The following is a 19,565-nucleotide window of genomic DNA, read 5'->3' as shown; positions in this document are numbered from 1 at the left end:
TTATACCAGAGTTAAACTTAAAGCAAACACAAAGAAGGAAATAATAATTAAAAAATAATTAAAAGAAGGAAATAATAAAGAGCAGAAATTAATAAAAATAAGAAGAAAAAGTCAATTAAGAAAAAGCAATGAAACCAAAAGCTGGTTCTCTAAAAAGATCGATAAAATCTGGGCGAATGGGTGGCTCAGTCGTTAAGCGTCTGCCTTCGGCTCAACTCATGATCCCAGGGTTGTGGGATCGAGCCCCACATAGGGCTCCCTGCTCAGCTGGAATCCTGCTTCTCCCTCTCCCACTCGCTCTGCTTGTGTTTCCTCTCTCACTGTGTCTTTATCAAATAAATAAATAAAGTCTTAAAAAAAAAGATGAATAAAATCAATAAACTTTTAGCTAGACTGAGGGAAAAAAGAGAAAACACAAATTACGAATATCAGGAATGAAAGGGGAGAGGTACCTATATAACATACAGACATTAAAAGGAAAATAAACACTATAAATAACTCTATGCTCCTAAACTCATAGATGAAATGAGTCAATTCCTCAAAAGACAAATACTATAAAAGCATACTCAAAGAAATCAAAGATCTAAATAAATGGAGAAATATACCAAGTTTATGCACAATACTAATCAAAATCCCAGAAGCTAATTCTAAAACTTTTACAGAAAGTCCAAGGAACTAGAAGACCTAAAAAGAAGAACAAAGTTAGAGGCCTCCTATTTACCTGATTTCTAGACTCACTATAAAGCTACAGTAATCTAGATACTGTGGTATATACACTAATTAACAGATATACAGATAAGAACAGAATAACAGAAATAAACCTACACAAATACTTTTTTTTAATGTCGAGTATGATTTTCGACAAAGGTGCAAAGTCAGTTCAATGAAGAAAATCTTTTCAACAAGTGGTACAAGAACAAATGGAAGTTTGTATGCAAAAACAAAAACAAAACTTTGATCAATACTTTCTACAAAAATTAACTCAAAGTGGATCAGAGAGCTAAATATAAAAGTAAAACGACAAAGACTTGAAGACTGGGGCGCCTGGGTGGATCAGTTGTTTGGGCATCCAGCTCTTGGTTTTAACTCAGATTGTGACCTCATGGATCATGGGACTGAGCCCCATATCGGACTCCGTGCTCAGTGGGGAGTCTGCTTAAAGATTCTCTCCCTCTGCCCCTACCCATACTCTCTAAAGTAAATAAATAAATCTTTTTTTTTTTTAATTAAACATAGAAACATAGAAATACCATATAATCCAATAATTCCACTATCTGGTATCTACCCAAAAAAACCCAAAAACACTAATTCAAAAAGATATATGCACACCTAACACCTATGTTTACTGCAGCATTATTTACAACAGCTAAGATATAGAAGCAACCTAAGTGCCTCTCAATAGATAAGGAAGATATTGTGTGCTTATGTGTGTATGTCTCTCTCTCTCTCTCTCTCTCTCTCTCTCACACACACACACACACACACACACGTGTACGATGGAATATTATGCAGCTATAAAAAAGCATAAATTGGTGCCACTGGTGACAACATGGATGTACCTAGAGCCTATTATGCTAAGTGAAATAAGTCAGACTTAAACAAACAAAAAGCAGAATAAGACCTATAAATACAGAGAACAAACTGTTGATTGCCAGAGAGGACAGGGGTGGGTTGGCTGGACAAATGAGTGAAAAAGAGAAGACACAGGCTTCCAGTTATGGAATTAATAAGTCATGGGAATAAAAGCATAAGAATAATAGCATAAGAAAGTTATTGATACTGTAAGGGCTTTGTATGGTGACAGATGGGCGCTACACTTGTGATGAGCACAGCTTAATTTATCAACTTAGCCAATCCTTATACTATACACCTGAAACTAATGCAATGTTGTGTATAAACTATACTCAAATTTTTTTTCTTGAAATTTCAAGATAAAAACATAGGAGAAACTTTTGGCAACCTTCCACTACACAGAGTTCTCATGATCCATGCAAAAGTAAATAAGTTAGACTTCTGCGAAATTAAAACATTTTGTTCTATAATCACACTATTAATAGAACAAATAGACCATAGGGAAACTGGGAGAAGATTTACAAGTCACATACCTGACAAAGACTTGAATTCAGAATATCTATCTTTAAAGCAGAATCAATTTAACAACCAAAATGCATTATGCTAAAATGAAAGCAGTCAGATTCAAAAAGCTACAGTGAATGATGCTATTTATGTGATATTATGGAAAAGGCAAAACTATAGAGGTGGAGAATAGGATCAATGGTTGCCAAGGTTTGGGAATGAGAGTATGTGTTAAACTACAAAGGCAGAGAGCATAAGGAAATTCTATGGAGTGACGGAACTTGATCATGGTAATGGTTACAGGTCTCCATTCATTTGTGAAAACTTACAGAATTGTACAACAAAGAGTAGATTTTACTATATGCTAAATATAAATTGGTCTTTTAAAAAATTTAATTTAAAAAAATTAAAAATTAAAACTAAGGAAACTTGCCAATCCATGGAGAACATTTTATTCAGATGCAAAACCAATGATTTATATCTATTAGTTTTAAAGAGTGAAGATAAGCTCTAGAGAAGTTTACCGGTGCTGTGACTGTAGTCGTTCCAGTGGTTCCGCCTTCTGTTGAATTCCTTCCTGAAATATCTTATCTGCCTTCTTAAAGTTTTCTCTAGCTTCATATTCTTCAGCCCATGAGATATAGAACTGAGCAAGTGAAACACCAATCCCTTGGCTGTGTAAATAACTGTACATATCCAAAGGCTCATTGCATAAATGTCCCTGTAACAAATTAAAAGCATTAACAGTTAACCAATTTCTATTCACTTACTGTCTTTTATGTGCCAGAAAAATCACTGGAGTTTTATGTAGTTTCTGCATTGAAAAAATATGTATCTGTTATAATACAATGTTATAAGGACTTTACTGGGAAGACTTAAAAAGTAAGCAAAAGAAATTAATTTGTAAGAAAAGGGATGAGAGGGGCGCCTGGGTGGCTCTGTGGTTTAAAGCCTCTGCCTTCGGCTCAGGTCATGATCCCGGGGTCCTGGGATTGAGCCCTGCATCAGGTTCTTTGCTCCGCAGGGAGCCTGCTTCTTCCCCTCTCTCTCTGCCTGCCTCTCTGCCTACTTGTGATCTCTCTCTCTCTCTGTCAAATAAATAAAATCTTTAAAAAAAAAAAAAAAAAGGAAAAGGGATGAGAAGGAAAGATCTCAAGAAAGTATGACATTTGAGTGTGGCGTTGAAGGAGGAATAGACATATCCGGTAGAGAATGGGAAAGGAAGGACATTCTAGACAGAGAAAATGGTTTAAGCAAAGACAGAGACTTAAAGTTTATAGGGATGCAGACAAGACAGGAGCTTGGAAAAAAGGGTTTAACAGGTCTTAAATGTTAAGATAATTAATTTTAAATCTACCTGATAGTAAATGTATGTGTGTTGGGTGGGAGAGCTGTAAGCAAGGGAATGACATGGTCAAATCTGTATTTGTATTTTAGGAGGGTCTTATAAGACCAGATATAATGTAGATAATTCTAGTAGTAAGAAGGTAGGGGAATGGCTCAATAAAAATCCCACATCAGGGGCACCTGGGTGGCCCAATGGGTTGGGCCTCTGCCTTTGGCTCAGGTCATGATCTCAGGGTTCTGGGATCAAGCCCCGCACCAGGTTCTCTGCTCAGCAGGGAGCCTGCTACCCCCCCCCCGCCTGCCTCTCTGCCTATCTTGATCTTTCTCTCTGTCAAATAAATAAATAAAATCTTTAAAAAAAAAAATCCCACATCATTAACAGTGCAACATATATTTTTTCCTTAAGGAAAAAAAAGAACATATATCATCTTACACAGATAAAGGGGTTTTTATCATTTTATAAAGTTTTAATCACAAGAAAATTTGCTTTTATTCCACTTAATTGTCCATCATTCATTTTTCCATGTTGCTGGTTATTCGTTATTATTTTTAGATAAGTAAAAAATATTCCACCCAGAAATCTTCCATCATTTAGCTACTCCCTATTTTTTGGATAGACAGCTTCTACTTTGCCCCATTACAATAATTTTTATAACAAATATCTTCATGCACACAACCTTTCATGTTTCATATTACTCCCTTAAATAAAGTCCTAGAAATAGAACTATGTTAAACAGTAAAAAATTGCCCTTTTATTAGAAGATTTTTATTTATATATTTATTTGACAGAGAGAGAGAGAGAAAGAGAGAAAGAGCATGAGCAGGAGGAGCAGCAGGGGGCAGAGGGAGAAGCAGGGAGCCTGATGCAGGGCTCAATCGCAGGACCGAGGGATCAAGACCTGAGCCTAAGGCAGACGCCTAATGGACTGAATCACCCTAAATCACTCTAAAAAGCAACAACTTGCTTTCTAAGTGTTGTACAAATTTAAAATGCTAGTAGTTATTCCCAAATACTTATTTCACAGAAAATACCCAATTTTAATTTCATACAAAAATGGCATTTCAGTGTTCTAATTAGGAGTTCTTATACCACAAAGGAGACTAACATTTTCTCCTATTTATTTACTTGATACATTTTCTCTCCTCTATATCTGTCCCTGATTGTCTAGCCTAGGTTAAGTCCTCCTTGTATGTATTCACTCCTACACAACTCAATACTTTCCTGCTTTCTCTTTTGTGACAATTAAATGCTTAACATCTGTCTTTCCCAATAAAGTAAGCTCCACAAAGGCACAAAATATTACTATCCACTATATCCCAATCTCTAGATAGGGTCTGGTAGAAAACTGAATAAATGAAATACTCCATTTCTATCTTTAACAAAAACAAATAGTATTTTATAATTTAATTGTATAGTAATACAATAAATGGAGTTTTCTGCTTATCCAAATGAGTGATGTTTTCCCCTTTGTGACAGCAATTCAAGTTCTAATTCTGAACATGTTATCAGTATCAGATATAGTCCTCGACATCTATTACTATATAAATAAAGGTTAACATTGACTGCACTTGTTAATGGCTTTCTAAATAGCTCTGGTTCAACCTGAAAAAGCCAAAAAAGATCAGGTTATTCTAGAGTGCTGAATGAGATTACTTAAGAAATAACATAAATAAAAGGACCACATGGTTAGATTAATATATCCAAGAGTTAAACAAATCTTTCTGGTAATCCCTAACAAGCCAACTAAAACAATTTTACACTTTTTTTTTTTTAAAGATTTTATTTATTTATTTGACAGAGAGAGATCACACATAGGCAGAGAGAGAGGAGGAAGCAGGCTCCCTGCTGAGCAGAGAGCCCGATGCGGGACTCGATCCCAGGACCCTGAGATCATGACCTGAGCCGAAGGCAGCGGCTTAACCCACTGAGCCACCCAGGCGCCCAACAATTTTATTTTACACTTTTAACTAGAAATCCTGGATACTGCCTAAGAACAATTTTTTCCTTAGCTAGATTGTAGTTACCCCTTACAAAAATAATTCTTAGAGAAATTTTTCTGCAAAGCAAAGAAAGTAGTGTGAGGAAGCCAACTGTTACTCTTCTTGACCATTACATAAAGAAAAAAAAAAACCAGCAAAATAGTTCATCATGCATCCTGTTAACCATCTACAAAGTTCAGATTATTGCTGATCATTCTAGGGCTGATCATTTGACTCTGAGAGTTGTCTAGAACAGCACTTCTCAGACTGTCCATGGGAAAGAAGCTAGTTTTGGTGTGTGAGAGTTTCAAGTTTCCATTCCATTGTTGACTGTTTTTTGGTTTTGTTTTTTAAAGATTTTAAGTATTTATTTGACAGACAGAGATCACAAGTAGGTAGAGAGGCAGGCAGAGCAGGCTGCCCGCTGAGCAAAGAGCCCAATGTGGGGCTCAATCCCAGGACCCTTAGATCATGACCTGAGCTGAAGGCAGAGGCTTAACCCACCGAGCCACCCAGGCACCCTGTTGACTGGTATTTTTTTTTTTCCTATTGTTGATTGGTATTTTTAAAAAAATATAATAAAAACAAATTACTAGAAATACGATGATGTGTTTGGATGTTGCGGGAAAGTCAAATTTGTTAACAAAACTTAACAAAACTTCGAAATGCTTGCTCTGAACTTTTACATATGTTGAACAGTCTGCCGACCATTCTTCCAGTAGTTTTGGTCTAGACTATGCTTTTTATGTTATAATAATATCACTATTCTTCAATACCAGCACCAGGTCAGCTTTTGTGAACAGCAAAATTATTCCAATTAATTGTTACTTTCAATAGTTCCAACTAAATATTATCATCTAATCCTGAGATAAAGAATTACTTTAGAGATTTATCTAGTCCAAATGTTAGGTAAATCACATATAAGAACATTATTTAGGATAAGAATATTATATAGGATGGAATGAAGAAAAAAAATCTATTTGTAAGCTACCAGGGACCATAGTCTCCATGCTAACAAATCTGTTTAGCATTCCTTGGGTACCATCCTTTGACATCCTTACCACTAATGCTCCAAAGATAATTTTTCCAAATTGTCAATAATGATGCCAAGATATGTCAAATGTCCTATGGAAACCAAGATAGCTTATGCCTTCAGGACTCACCTAATTCCCTTTATTAGTGATATTTGAAGTTTAAAATAAGGTCTCAAGAGATATATTTTAGCCAAAAATTTTATCAATTTCAAATGTCAATATTTTATATTACAATGGCTATTGTAAATATGCTATTATTTAGAATAATTTAAAAATATAAAATTATCTATTTTTATTGGTTTTTTAATAAAAATAATTTATTTTTATAAGTATCCAGTTATCCATTATCTAATTATCTATTATCTAACATTCTATTCTAAATATTTATCACTTACTTTATCTTTCTTTTCTCTCTCTTTTTTTTAAATCACTTACTTTTTCTTATCTCTTTTAGGATAAAGGCAATGAAATTAATACCTAAGAAATTCTGGTCATTATCTTATTTGAAGATATTTTCATTCAAAAAAAAAAGCCTAAAGAGTGTTCTAGAAATAAAAGAACTACATGTCAAATGAGATAATATAAAGTGGACAGGCAGATATTTTTGGATGTAGCAGTATACTACATAAAAAACACTATCTTTTCATGGTATTGATTCTCAGAAAGGGGACAAAGGGATACCAGAATCACCTGGAAAACTTTTTCACTAACAATCATACTACTGCCATGTGTTGGCTCCTACAGATCCTCTCCCAGTACAGTTGCATGGCCCAGTTATATTTGAAATAAATAATCCACTCCCATGAGGAGGTATACAGGCCTTATGATCACTTTTAAAGGGGCCAAAAAAAACCCAACTTCCATTAAAATCCATCTTTAAATAGAGCCAATTTGACAAATATTGAGTATATATTAATTGTTTAGTTTAGTACCTACTAAATAGCTCAGGTTTTGCCTTTCTTTTTTTGGTATGTACCAGAAAGCTCTAGAGAAAATCACCTGGCGTAATACTTTAAACTCAAACAGACTTGAGAAAGACTTACCAATTTGAGCCAAAGACTAAGAAATCGTGGATCGTTATAGTATCGTTTTTCTCCTTGTAGTGCTTCAACAGCTCTTTCTAATAATGTTGACATATTACTCTCTTTCCCCCCCTGAGGATAGTTCTGCTCTGTCCAATTAATATACCTGAATGGAAAAGAAAAGTTTTATTTATTGATTGATTGATTTTTAAAGATTTTATTTGAGAGAGTGAGCAAGAAAAAGAGCAGGGGGAGCGGGAGAAGCAGACTTCCTACTGGGCGGGGAGCTAGCCATGGGACTCAATCCTGTGACTCCGGGATCATGACCTGAGCTGAAGACAGACACCCAACCAATTGAGCCACTTTTTGGGCAACCCAGGCGCTCAAAAAGAATTTTAAAGTTTAATGTGTACTTTTATTCTTGTACCAAGACCCATTCTTGACTTTCTTAAGCAAAAATATCTAATTTGAAAGTATGTTTATTTAGAGGCCCTCAATGACATGTCCTAAGCCTATATTTCTTAAATTTTGCTAACATGTGCCTCTGGGAAATAATGGGTATGGGGATAAAAGGGTGTAGCTCTCAGCTGCATGCCACAAATTTGAAATTTCTTCAGTTATGAACACCTCAGGAAGAAACACTGTCTCTCTCAAAGATATCACTTTAGGGCACCTGGGTGCCTCAGATGGTTGGGCATCTGCCTTCAGCTCAGGTCATTATCCTGGGGTCCTGGGATTGAGTCCTGCATTGAGCTCCCTGCTCAGCAGGGAGACTGCTTCTCCTTCTCTCTGCCTGCCTCTCTGCCTGTGATCTCTGTCTGTCAAATAAATAAATAAATAAAATCTTAAAAAAAAAAAAAGAAAAGAGAGAGGGAGATACCACTTTGTATACTGACACACTGCTCCGTACACCCTAATTTGAGAGGCATGGCCCTAAGGACTCATCTGTTAAGTTTCTAGTGCCCTTACTTCCTGGATGAGAGCAAGGTCTCTTGTTCTAATGTGGTGACTCCTGGATGGGAGCTGGTCATGGTTAGAAGCTTGGAAGTCAGCCCTAAGCCCACTCTCCGAAGAGGGGAGAGGGGAGAAATGGAGTTAATGACTGTCATGCCAACTCGATGAAACCTCCCTAAGACTCCACAAGTACAAGGCCTAGAGAGCCTCCACCAGGTGGCTGGAGCACGTGGGTGGAGGTGCTGGGAGAACGGCCCTCAAAGAGACTGACAGAAGCTCTACAATCCTTGCCCTATGCATCTCATCCATCTGGATGTTCATCTGTGTCCTTTATCATATCCTTTTAGAGTAAGGTGGCAAACTGTAAATAAACTGATTTTATGAGAAAAAAAAAAAGTTTCTAGTGCCCTTGTGAAATAAAAGACGTACCTATCCCAAACATCCAGAGGGTCATTTCCAGTGTAAAACCGAATTTCAGATTCAAATGCCCTGAAATTTAAACAGAAAATGTTAGCATTAGCAAAATAAATAAATAGCCAAATAAACAAGCATCACTTCCATTTTATTCATTTTTTAATTTTATTCATTTTTCATTTATTCACTTCATTTATTATTATTATATTTATTTATTATATTATTATTTATTATTTATTTCATTTATTATTCATTTCATTTATTTTTATTTATTCAATTTTATTAATATGAATTTTATTCATATTCATTCATAATTCATTTAATTTTATTCATTTTTTAGCATCAATCCAAATAACTTCACTGGAGCTTGAGGGTTTGTTAAACAGGAAGAAAAATAGAAATAATCAAGATTCTGCCTGATAATATAACAGAAAGGACAAAACATGGGGAAATTAGATAAATTCCAAAACAACATACAGAAAAACAGAATTACACAGCAGTTTAGAACTCTGGAAAAAAACTCCCTAGGTTCAAATTAGCAGTTCTACTAATCAATAGCACAGTGACATTAGACAACCAGTTCAAATTCTGTTTTCAGTCTCCTCATCTGTAAATTGGGAATAAAAATAAAGAAGTCCCTCCTTTATCTGCAGGAAGATAATTTCCAAGATCCCCAATGGATGCCTGAATTTGAGGATACTTCTTAAACCTATATATACTATGTTTTATTCCTGTACATACATACCTATGATAAACTTTAATTTATATATTAGGCATGGTAAGGAATTTACAACAATAAAATAGAAAAACTGTAACAATATACTATAGTAAGAGTTATGTGAATGTGGTCTCTCTCTCTAACTATCTTATTGTACTCTACTCATCTTTCATCTTTTTCTTGTGATGATGTGAGATGATAAATTGCCTACATGATGAGATGAAATGAGGTGAATGATGTAGACATTCTAGCACAGAGTTAGACTACTACTGACGTCCTGACAAAATGTCAGAAGGACTATCATCTGCTCCTGGACCACAGGTGACAGCAGGTAAATGAAATTGAGGAAAGTGAAACCACAGATCAGGCAGGACTACTGTAGTACCCATCTAATTATTTAGGTTGATTACTCTTACTATAAAGTGTTTAGACATAATAAGTACTCCATAAATGATAGGAAGTACTAGGTAATAAACAATTTACATTAATAGAAATTAATAAAGCAAAATTAAAATAAAAAATTTATAAAAACCATATAAAAGGTTATATCTGATACAAAGAACTATACAATAATTACTGATGCAAAGGCATCTATAATAAGAAAGACAAAGTATACAAAGGGAAAATTAACTAACAATACAAAGCAGGATAGTATATCACAGTTGCCAAGAATGGATCATAAAGGTTTTGATAAGTCAAAAGGAGGTATCACAGAAGCAGCTTCAGAAGGTGGGATTCTGAAGGAACCATAAAATTTGGGGAAAATAAAAAGGAGGGGGGGATTTTTCCAAGATTTCCAAGAAATCAATGTTGAATAAAGTTGTAAAAGTGGGAGAGTTACTAACACTAGCTCCTGACACTAACTGTATCAGGAATAAACGGAGATAGGCAGAGTAAGGGATTAACCTTACCATGATATACATACAAACACACAACCATGGTCTAGGAGCAAAAGATCTTCCTTCTGACATATTGTCAGGAAGTCAGTAGTAGTCTAACACTACGTTAGAATGTCTACTGGAGAAGAAGGGCTTGTTTTAAATGTAAATTTAAAAACTTGGAGAGCCTGGCTGCCTTAGTCTGTGGAGCATGCATCTCTTTATTTCAGGGTTATGAGTTCAAGCTCCACACTGGGCACAGAGATTACTTAAAAGAAATATAACTAAACTAAAAGACTTTGGATTCCATCTGCTCAAGCCACTACTGGTTCTTTAATTGGAGAGTATCTTGAATATGTTAAGTAAAGATTTAAAAGATCAATTAAGTAACATTTTAAGAATAAAAGAAATTAGAAAAGGAAACACCATTATGAAGTTAATATGGTGATTTAGGTATGAGATAATGAGGCCATTACCTGCAGAAATGGTGGAAAACTAAAATCTAAGACACTACTGATAAAAATCAGCAGTCCGGGGCGCTGGGTGGCTCAGTGGGTTAAAGCCTCTGCCTTCGGCTCAGGTCATGATCCCAGGACCCTGGGATCAAGCCCCTCATCAGGCTCTCTACTCAGCAGGGGGCCTGCTTCCTCCTCTCTCTCTGTCTGCCTCTCTGCCTACTTGTGATCTCTTGTCAAATAAATAAATAAAATCTTAAAAAAAAAAAATCAGCAGTCCTTGGGGCGCCTGGGTGGCTCAGTGGGTTAATTTCTCTCAGGTTTATATTTTCTTTAGAGATCACTATTTCTTTTTGGCGTACTCTCAAAAATGCTTTCCTGGAAAGTTAAAAATTGAATGCATACACAAGATAGAAGATTTCAGGGGCACCTGGGTGGCTCAGTGGGTTAAAGCCTCTGCCTTTAGCTCAGGTCGTGATCCCAGGGTCCTGGGATTGAGCCCCACATTGGGTTCTCTGCTCAGCAAGGAGCCTGCTTCCCCCTCTCTCTCTGCTGGCCTCTTTGCCTAAATAAATAAAATCTTAAAAAAAAAAAGAAGATTTTACTCTCTCAGTACTCAGAATCCAAGGAAGCAATTTCTTTTAACTGATTACTATTCAAGAGTTAATTCTATTTAGGGATCCAGCATGATATAACACTTTTGATAAATATTGTTTAATATGATACTTACTTTCCCTTGTTTCTCACTGTTCTGTATAAGATCTATTTCTATTGATACAAGAGTTTGACTGCTCCATAATTAAATGAAATCCTATAGCTCTTGTTCTTAATCATACTTGAGCAGATCTTTTTTTTTTTTTTTTTTTTTTAAAGATTTTATTTATTTATTTTACAGAGAGAAATCACAAGTAGATGGAGAGGCAGGCAGAGAGAGAGAGAGAGGGAAGCAGACTCCCTGCTGAGCAGAGAGCCCGATGTGGGGCTCGATCCCAGGACCCTGAGATCATGACCTGAGCCGAAGGCAGCGGCTTAACCCACTGAGCCACCCAGGCGCCCCTGAGCAGATCTTTAAGTAGCTGTTGTGTGATGAAAAAGCAGGTGGGGAACAGATTCTCACACTATCAAATTTTGAAAAGTACTTCTTAATGCCAGTAGGCATGGATCCACATCTTCATTACCAACTACAGTTGGAGATGAATGATGACAGGTTCACCCCCCACCATTCTACACACCGTTTCTGTTGCTGAAGAGTAGTGTTAGAGGCAGATTCTTGCTGTGCCAATGCTCCCTGAAGTGTGGACATGATCCGCCCTTGCCGTAACGGTTGGACATTTTCTTTACTCAGTTCCCACTCATCTCCTTCCAAGGACATGGCTTCACTGTGAAGAGAAATGAAAGTAAGTTTCATACTTCTATGTATATATAGATTATTACAAATGTTTTCAAATAAGTGATTATTCATGATCTTTGGGCTGAATATGGTGGGCTGGCACATTAGTAGTGTTCTTATACTCCTAAGTGTCTGGGCCTTTCTGTAACCTGGTTTCCAAGTTTATGGCTGTAGTATTGCCTAACAGAAGAGAGAATGTAACTAGGGTACTGAAGACAGTTATAAGAATAAAATTTAAGGAAGAAAAGAAGGAGAAAAATTATAAATTTGGCAAAGTAGATAAAAAGCACTAAATGCATCATCTCATTTAGTTTTAAATTAGCAAACAGGGGCACTTGGGTGGCTGAGTTGGTTAAGCATTTGACTCTTGATTTCAGCTCAGAGTTGTGGGATTGAGCCCCACGTTGGGCTCTGCGCTCAGTATGGAGTCTGCTTAACCCTCTCCCTCTGCTCCTCCCTTTGCTTGTGTGTGCTTTCTCTCTCTCTTAGGCTCAAATAAATAAATAAATAAATAAAATCTTAAAAAAAAAAAAAATTAGCAGTTTGTCAGACCAACACACCATGCTTCAACTGATGACTTAAAACTGAAGTTTATATGTATATACAGGTAGCCCAGAGCACAAGCAGACAAAAATACGATTTATTGGTTACAACTGCCCCCAGCCTGTGGATGGGGAAATTCCCACAAGTTTTTTGGAGGCACCCCATACCTTATGGGGTATGTGCTCTGAACTTCAGAGCTCTGTAACTATGAGAGACACCATCTCTGGGTTTAAAACAGAGAAACAGATAGGCACTAATCTTTGAAATAAAGTGAAAGTTACATGTGACCTTAGTTTAGATGAGAGCTGAAAACTCTCAAGATTAACTATAAGTGATTAATAATTTAGGTTGTAACTACTCACATCTTTTTAACTATATGTGTGAATCTTATAAATGTAAGGGCCATGTCATTTATTTTTACAACCTCATGGTCTAATATTATAGACTCTGTCTCCAGGAAGCACTGAATAAATGTCTGCTGAGTTCATCTGAATTTCTTTTCTTAATCTTGAAATAGCAATTAAACTACCTCACCTAATGTCCCAAACTGAGCTGGGACTGCTCCCCTCCCTCCTTGCTTGTCTGGTCTCCTTCCAGACCTGCTCCTCCCAGTGTTCCTCCATCTCAAATAAATGGCAATTTCATTTTTCCAGTTGCTCAAGCCAAAAATCTTCAGTGCCAACCTTGACACCCCTTTCCTTATCCCCCACCTCCAGTTACCTGGCAAATTCTGTCGGCTCTACCTTCAAAACAGATTCAGAAATCAACCTTCTATCATCTCCATTGTTTCTAGTCTGGCTCAAGCTACCATCTTCTCTTGCCTGGATTATTTCAGTAACCTCATAACTGCTTTCATCCTCTTCTGCCTTAGTCTTTTCAACACTGCAGCTAGTGATCCTATTGAAACTAATATCAGATCCTGTCTTTCCTCTGCTCAAAACCTTCCACTGACTTTTGAACCAGAGTAAAAGCCAAGTCCTTACAATCTTTGCATCCTCACCTCTACCTCATCCTTCATTTCCTTTTGCTCTTCTGGTTCACTTGACTCCAACTACTTGCCAGATGCAGCTCCCTCCCCCAACCCTCACCCTTCAAATCTCTGTACTTCCCCCAGATATGTGCTTGACTGACTCTTGAGTTTCCTTCAAGTCTTTTTTTTAAAGATTTTATTTATTTGAGAGAGAGAGAGAGAAGCAGGGGGCCCAGCAGAGGGAGAGGGAGAAGCAGACTCCATGGTGAGCAGGGAATCCAACTCAGAGCAGTTTCCTTCAAGTCTTGACCCAAAAGACACCTTCTCAGTGAGGCCCCCTGTTCAAAAATATCTAAAATTGCATCAATGCCCCTAATCCCCACTGTTTTAGTTCTTTTCGTACTGACCATTTAACTTAAGTTTATTGATCTTGTTTCTTGTCTGCTGCACCCACCCTCACCCCACTCCAGAACTTAAATTTCACAAGGGTAGGGATTTTTGTGTCTTTTATTTGCCATATTTAGCACTTAGTAGGTAATCAATAAATATTTGTTGCATAAGCTAAAGAGTTCTCCATATAGCATTTATCTAAGTATGGTGTACCCCATAATGAAAATGCATATCTTAGGGCACCTGAGTAGCTCAGTAGTTTAAGCATCTGACTTGGCTCAGGTCATGATCTCAGGGTGCTGGGGTGGAGCCCCACCTAGGGTGCCCCACTCAGCGAGGAGTCTGTTTGTCCCTCTGCCCCTCCCCCTTCTCATGCTCTATCTCACTGTCTCTCAAATAAATAAATAAAATCTTTTTAAAAAATGCATACAGGGCGCCTGGGTGGCTCAGTGGGTTAAGCTGCTGCCTTCGGCTCAGGTCATGATCTCAGGGTCCTGGGATCGAGTCCCGCATCGGGCTCTCTGCTCAGCAGGGAGCCTGCTTCCTCCTCTCTCTCTCTGCCTGCCTCTCTGCCTACTTGTAATCTCTCTCTGTCAAATAAATAAATAAATCTTTAAAAAGAAAATGCATACAGATTTCCAACCTAGAAGAACTGATATATATATATATATATATATATATATATATATATATATATATAGAAAAGCAGCAAGCATGCAGAGAAGGGCTTTTTATATTTTTAATTATGCCATTGACATGGAAACACCTACCATTTGGCACTTATTTGGAGGCATTTACCTTACACATACTTTGAATTCATCAGCATTTTCCATATTTTTTAAAAAGATAACAGTGTGATTTTATTTATAAGATTACAGTATGATTTTCATATTTAAGTAGCAATTTATTATATCTCGGCTATCCTTTTTTTATCTAGAGTCACTTAACATACACAGTATTACTACTTTCAGAGGTAGAATTCAGTGATTCATCCGTTGCATATAACACCCAGTGCTCACTACCTCAAGTGCTCTCCTTAATGCCCATCACCCCGTTAGGGCCGTCCCCCACCCACCAGCATTTTCCATCCTAAGACGAGTGAGTCCAAGATCAAAGAGCTAGAAAATGGCTGAGCGGAGATACATAGACCACACTACAAATTCCCAGTTCTTTGTACATTGGGATCGCACAGCCTCCTTTGCTTTGATGCAGCTGCGTTCTCCCGTGCCCTCACCCCAGTGAGGTCGATGCTAACTAACCCTGTCTTCACCTCCAACACTTGCGCCCCCGACTCCAGCAGGAAGGAGGCTCCAGCCAGGCCCACTCTTCTCCCGACCGTGTTCCTCTGGACTGCACTGAGCAGAGACTGTCACCGGCTACATCCTCGGGTCTCCCAGGCACAGTTCCCGGCAGCCTTTCTCCGGTACCCACCTCAGAGCACCCCCTTCCTTCTTCGTCGCCGCCATCCTGCATTCCCGGTTCAAGCCCTCTTCCTGCCGCAGGCCTTTCTTCAGGGCCGCAGACCGCCTGGAATTCCTTCCGCAACCTGCCCTTAGAAGTAACAAAGCGACCAGAGGGACAAAAGTTTGCACCGACTCCTTGGCAAACCAGCCACCTCAAACCCTCCAAGTTTCAAATTTAACGGTCCCGCGCGGCCGACGTGAATACGCGCCTCCGCCCCTTCGTTCTAGCGTAGCTCTCTCCCAAAGAATTCTGGGGCTTGTAGTTTATCCCGGGTTTAGTCCGTGCAGTCGCGATGCATAACGGGAGTTGGAGTTTCGGGGAGTTAGTGGCTGCTCGGACCGCTGAGGTTGAGGCGGTGTAAATTCTCGGGAAGTTCTGTAAAGCAAGGCAAGTTGCTCACAGGTCTAGAGTTCTTGGGGCGCCCCCATCCCGCTGTTTCCTGCCTAACTTTTTTTTTTTTTTAAGATTTTATTTATTTATTTGACACTCAGAGATCACAAGTAGACAGAGAGGCAGGCAGAGAGAGAGGAGGAAGCAGGCTCCCTGCTGAGCAGAGAGCGCGATGCGGGGCTAGATCCCAGGACCCTGGGATCATGACCTGAGCTGAAGGCAGAGTCTTTAACCCACTGAGCCACTCAGGCGCCCCCCTGCCTAACTTTTGAATCAGAAAAGCTAGACTCTAGTTCTGTGAAAAACGTACCAAGTGTGCAACCTTAGGCAAAGCTATATAGACTCTCTGACTTTTCAAATTTCTCATCTGTAATGTGATGTATTGCCTTTCTCTCTACTGCACAGTCCACAGGCAGAAAATACAGCTATGCCTCGCGTCCCAGCTATGCCTGGCGTCTTTTCATCTTCGGGATACCAGCCTCCATTGGCACTGCACTCTAAGTCCCAGCTCCAGTTTCCTGAGAAAGAAAATATGGTGGGCTCAGTTGAGGTCGGGGGAGCAGGGTCTTTTGAACAAAACCCAGTTACAAGGGAGCCCTCCTCCTGTGAACTTGGGGGTGGGGAGAGGTGGCAGTTCCCAGAGAGGAGAGCTGGAAGTAGGTGTTCACTACCCCTTGCCTCTTGGTTTTCAGGTTTCTTCACCATTTTTAAAAAAGATTTTATTTTTAAGTAATCTCTACACCCAACATGGGGCTCAAACGTAAAACCCCGAGTTGCAGGCTTTACCGACTGAGCCACCTGAGTGCCCTTCCACTATTTTCTCATACTATGTAAGCTCTTCTTTCTTCTACATCATCAGGACTCTTGATTGCAATGGAATGGGAATCCAACTTAAACTGACTTCCTCAGAAAAGGGAGTTTAGGGGCACCTGGGTGGCTCAGTTGGTTAAGATCTGCTTTTGGCTCAGGTCATGATCCCTGGGATCCTGGGACGGAGTCCCTCATCAGGCTCCATATCTGTGGGGAGCCAGTTCTTCCTATGCCTCTCCTTCTAACTGCCATTCCCCCTGCTTGTGTGCTCGCGCTCTCTCTTTCTCTCTCTCTCAAATAAATAAAATCTAAAAGGGGGGGGGGAGTTTATTGACTCATATATAAAAGACTTCAGATGACACTTAACCCAGGACTCATGTGGTGGCACCAGAACTGGGACCCTTTCTGTTTCTCACCTCTGCTCTTCTTTATGGTAGTTTATTGTCATTCTCCACTGAGTGACAGCTACAGGACTTTGTCCTTCCAGGTTCAAGTTCAGACTCAGAAGTCACTCTCATCTGCCTACTTCCCTCTATCCCTCCAACCCGCCCCCTTCCTGGAACTAGCAGATTCAGGGCTCTAACCATCCAGGCCCAAATCATGTGTTTCTTCTTGGTGGGGGGAGAGGGGAAGGCGTGGTTCCCCACAGGAAATTTTGGTTTCTCTTTACTTCTAAGTGTTTCACGTCCAAGAAGACTTCCGGGATTGTGGGAGAGGTGGTGTAGGGGATTCTCTCTCTGGCTTGCTTTATCTCTCACCTCACACCAGTACTGACCTAGCCCTTGTTTCCTTTCCCCGGAGTGTCCTGTTCAACACATACAACCCTTAATTCCGTTTGCTTCCTATAAACCATCTTGGAAGATGTAGCATGTGCTCTTTTGACCTGCCTTCCTTATAGCCTCTACAGAAGCTCCACAAACTGTGGTCCAACGTGGAACACTTTCAGACTAAACTCTGTTTCACCAGAGAAGGGAGACAGGTTTTCTTTTTTTTTTTTTTTTAAAAAGGTATGACAGAAGGTGCTCTGTGGTCTTACTGGGAAGGTTAGTTCTTGTTGGGCTGGACTGTGACTGAGTGGTGATACAGGTCTCAACAGTACTCACTGGTCATAAAGAAAGGAATAATCTCATATACAGTTCTGGTCCAAAAAGGGGAGGACAGAGGCTCAGCCTGAGTACTTCCATGTGCCGAGCATGAGTGGGACACAGAAGATGTGAACAGTGAACCAGACACAGCCTTTGTCTTCCAGCAACTTTAGGCTAGTGGGAGAGACAGACAAATAAACAGGCAATTTCACTATATGGCTGCCACGGCCAGAGCTGAACAAACACAGGGGGCCATGGAGGCTCATGAAGGACCTTCCAGCCCAGGCCTGGGGGAGAGGAGGAAGTCAGGGCAGATTTTGTAGCGAAGATGGTCAACCTGAAAGGTAGGGAAGATTTGGCACAAACTATTGAGCATGTCAACACAGGCTTGTCATAGCTGAAGTTTCTCTCTAGTCTGTGTCCACTTCCTTTTTATTCCCCACTCTCTCCCTTGACTTCCTGTACCAGAGTTCACCCCTTTAGGGCTCCATGTCGGCTTGCTAAAACTTGCCTGTCCTGTGTCCTGTTCTCTCTCACCTAGCTATCACACTGAAAACAGGAACTAAGTCACACTAAGATGTTAGTAACAGTTAATGCTTTACAGCAGTATTTTCCATATCATGTTCTAAGATGCTTAGTAGATGTTACAGGGGACTAAAGGTGTAGTTTCCTTTTATTTTTTTTTAAAATATTTTATTTATTTCTTTGTCAGAGAGAGAAAGAGAGGGAGAGCATAAGCAGGGGGAGCAGCAGGCAGAGGGAGAAGCAGGTTCCCTGAGGAGCAAGGAGCCCGACGTGGGACTCCATCCCAGGACCAAGGGACCATGACCTGAGCTGAAGGCAGATGCTTAACTGACTGAGCCACCCAGGCATCCCAGGATTTATATGAAATCCTACTTTCGCACACTAACCACTGCAAAGATGAAAACCTCTGGATCTCCCCAGGTTTTCAAATAAGTTTCTGAAATGCCGACTTAAACTGGTATCTTTACTGAAAGTCTCCCTCGTCTCTTTAATATGCCAACGTGTATTTTGAATCTCTAAGGAAGGGTTATTTTCATTTCCTATTGCTGCAAAATACCATAAACTTAGTAGCTTAAAACAACACAAATTTATCATCTTACAGTTTGGCAGGTCAGAAGTCTGCCTCAAGCCTCACTGGGTTAAACAAGGTGTTGGTAGGACTGTGTTTCTAGAAGCCCTTTGGGAGAATTTGTTTCCTTTTTTTCCTATTTTTAGAAGCATTCACAAGTATTCCTTCACTGGTAGCCCCCTTCCTACATCTTCAAGCTAGCAACAAAGCATCAGTCTGATTTGGCTTCTATATTACCATGTCTCTTTCTCTGACCACCGTCAGGAAAATCTTTCTGCCTTTAAGGGTTCATGTAATTATTTTGGACCCATCCAGATAATCCAGTCTAACCTTTCTATCCCAAAGTCCTGAATGTTAATCACATCTGCCATGTCCCTTTTGCCACCGGTTCCATGGATTAGGATATGGACATCTTTAGGGGCCCCAATTCTGCCTATCACAGGGGGTCCTAAAACATATTGGTGTCTTTGAACTCACTTGAGTTCATGCTTTTCACACATCTTTCAGAAAAGACTTTGGGCTCTTTGTATTTTAACAGTTGGCCCCAGGAGA

General features: G+C 39.2%; 1 protein-coding gene across 1 annotated transcript in view; it reads right to left on the bottom strand.

Moving 5' to 3' along the window:
* Positions 1-15,838, bottom strand: part of BUB1B (BUB1 mitotic checkpoint serine/threonine kinase B) — a 47,015-nt gene extending 31,177 nt beyond the window's left edge. Inside the window, exons 1-5 of the mRNA XM_004751084.2 lie at positions 15,603-15,838; positions 12,111-12,257; positions 8,843-8,902; positions 7,481-7,625; positions 2,601-2,797 (exon numbers count right to left, since the gene is read on the bottom strand). Coding sequence (XP_004751141.1) covers positions 2,601-2,797; positions 7,481-7,625; positions 8,843-8,902; positions 12,111-12,257; positions 15,603-15,637 — 584 coding nt within the window. The 5' untranslated portion in view covers positions 15,638-15,838. The remainder of the gene's footprint in view (positions 1-2,600; positions 2,798-7,480; positions 7,626-8,842; positions 8,903-12,110; positions 12,258-15,602) is intronic.
* Between the last annotated feature and the right edge of the window lie 3,727 nt (positions 15,839-19,565).

The sequence above is a fragment of the Mustela putorius genome, unplaced genomic scaffold (assembly GCF_011764305.1).
Source record: "Mustela putorius furo isolate JIRA1106 unplaced genomic scaffold, ASM1176430v1.1 tig00003898_pilon_pilon_pilon, whole genome shotgun sequence".
Classification (NCBI taxonomy): Eukaryota; Metazoa; Chordata; class Mammalia; order Carnivora; family Mustelidae; genus Mustela; species Mustela putorius.
Note: the sequence above shows the minus strand (reverse complement) of the source record. Positions and strands in the feature narration are given on the sequence as shown.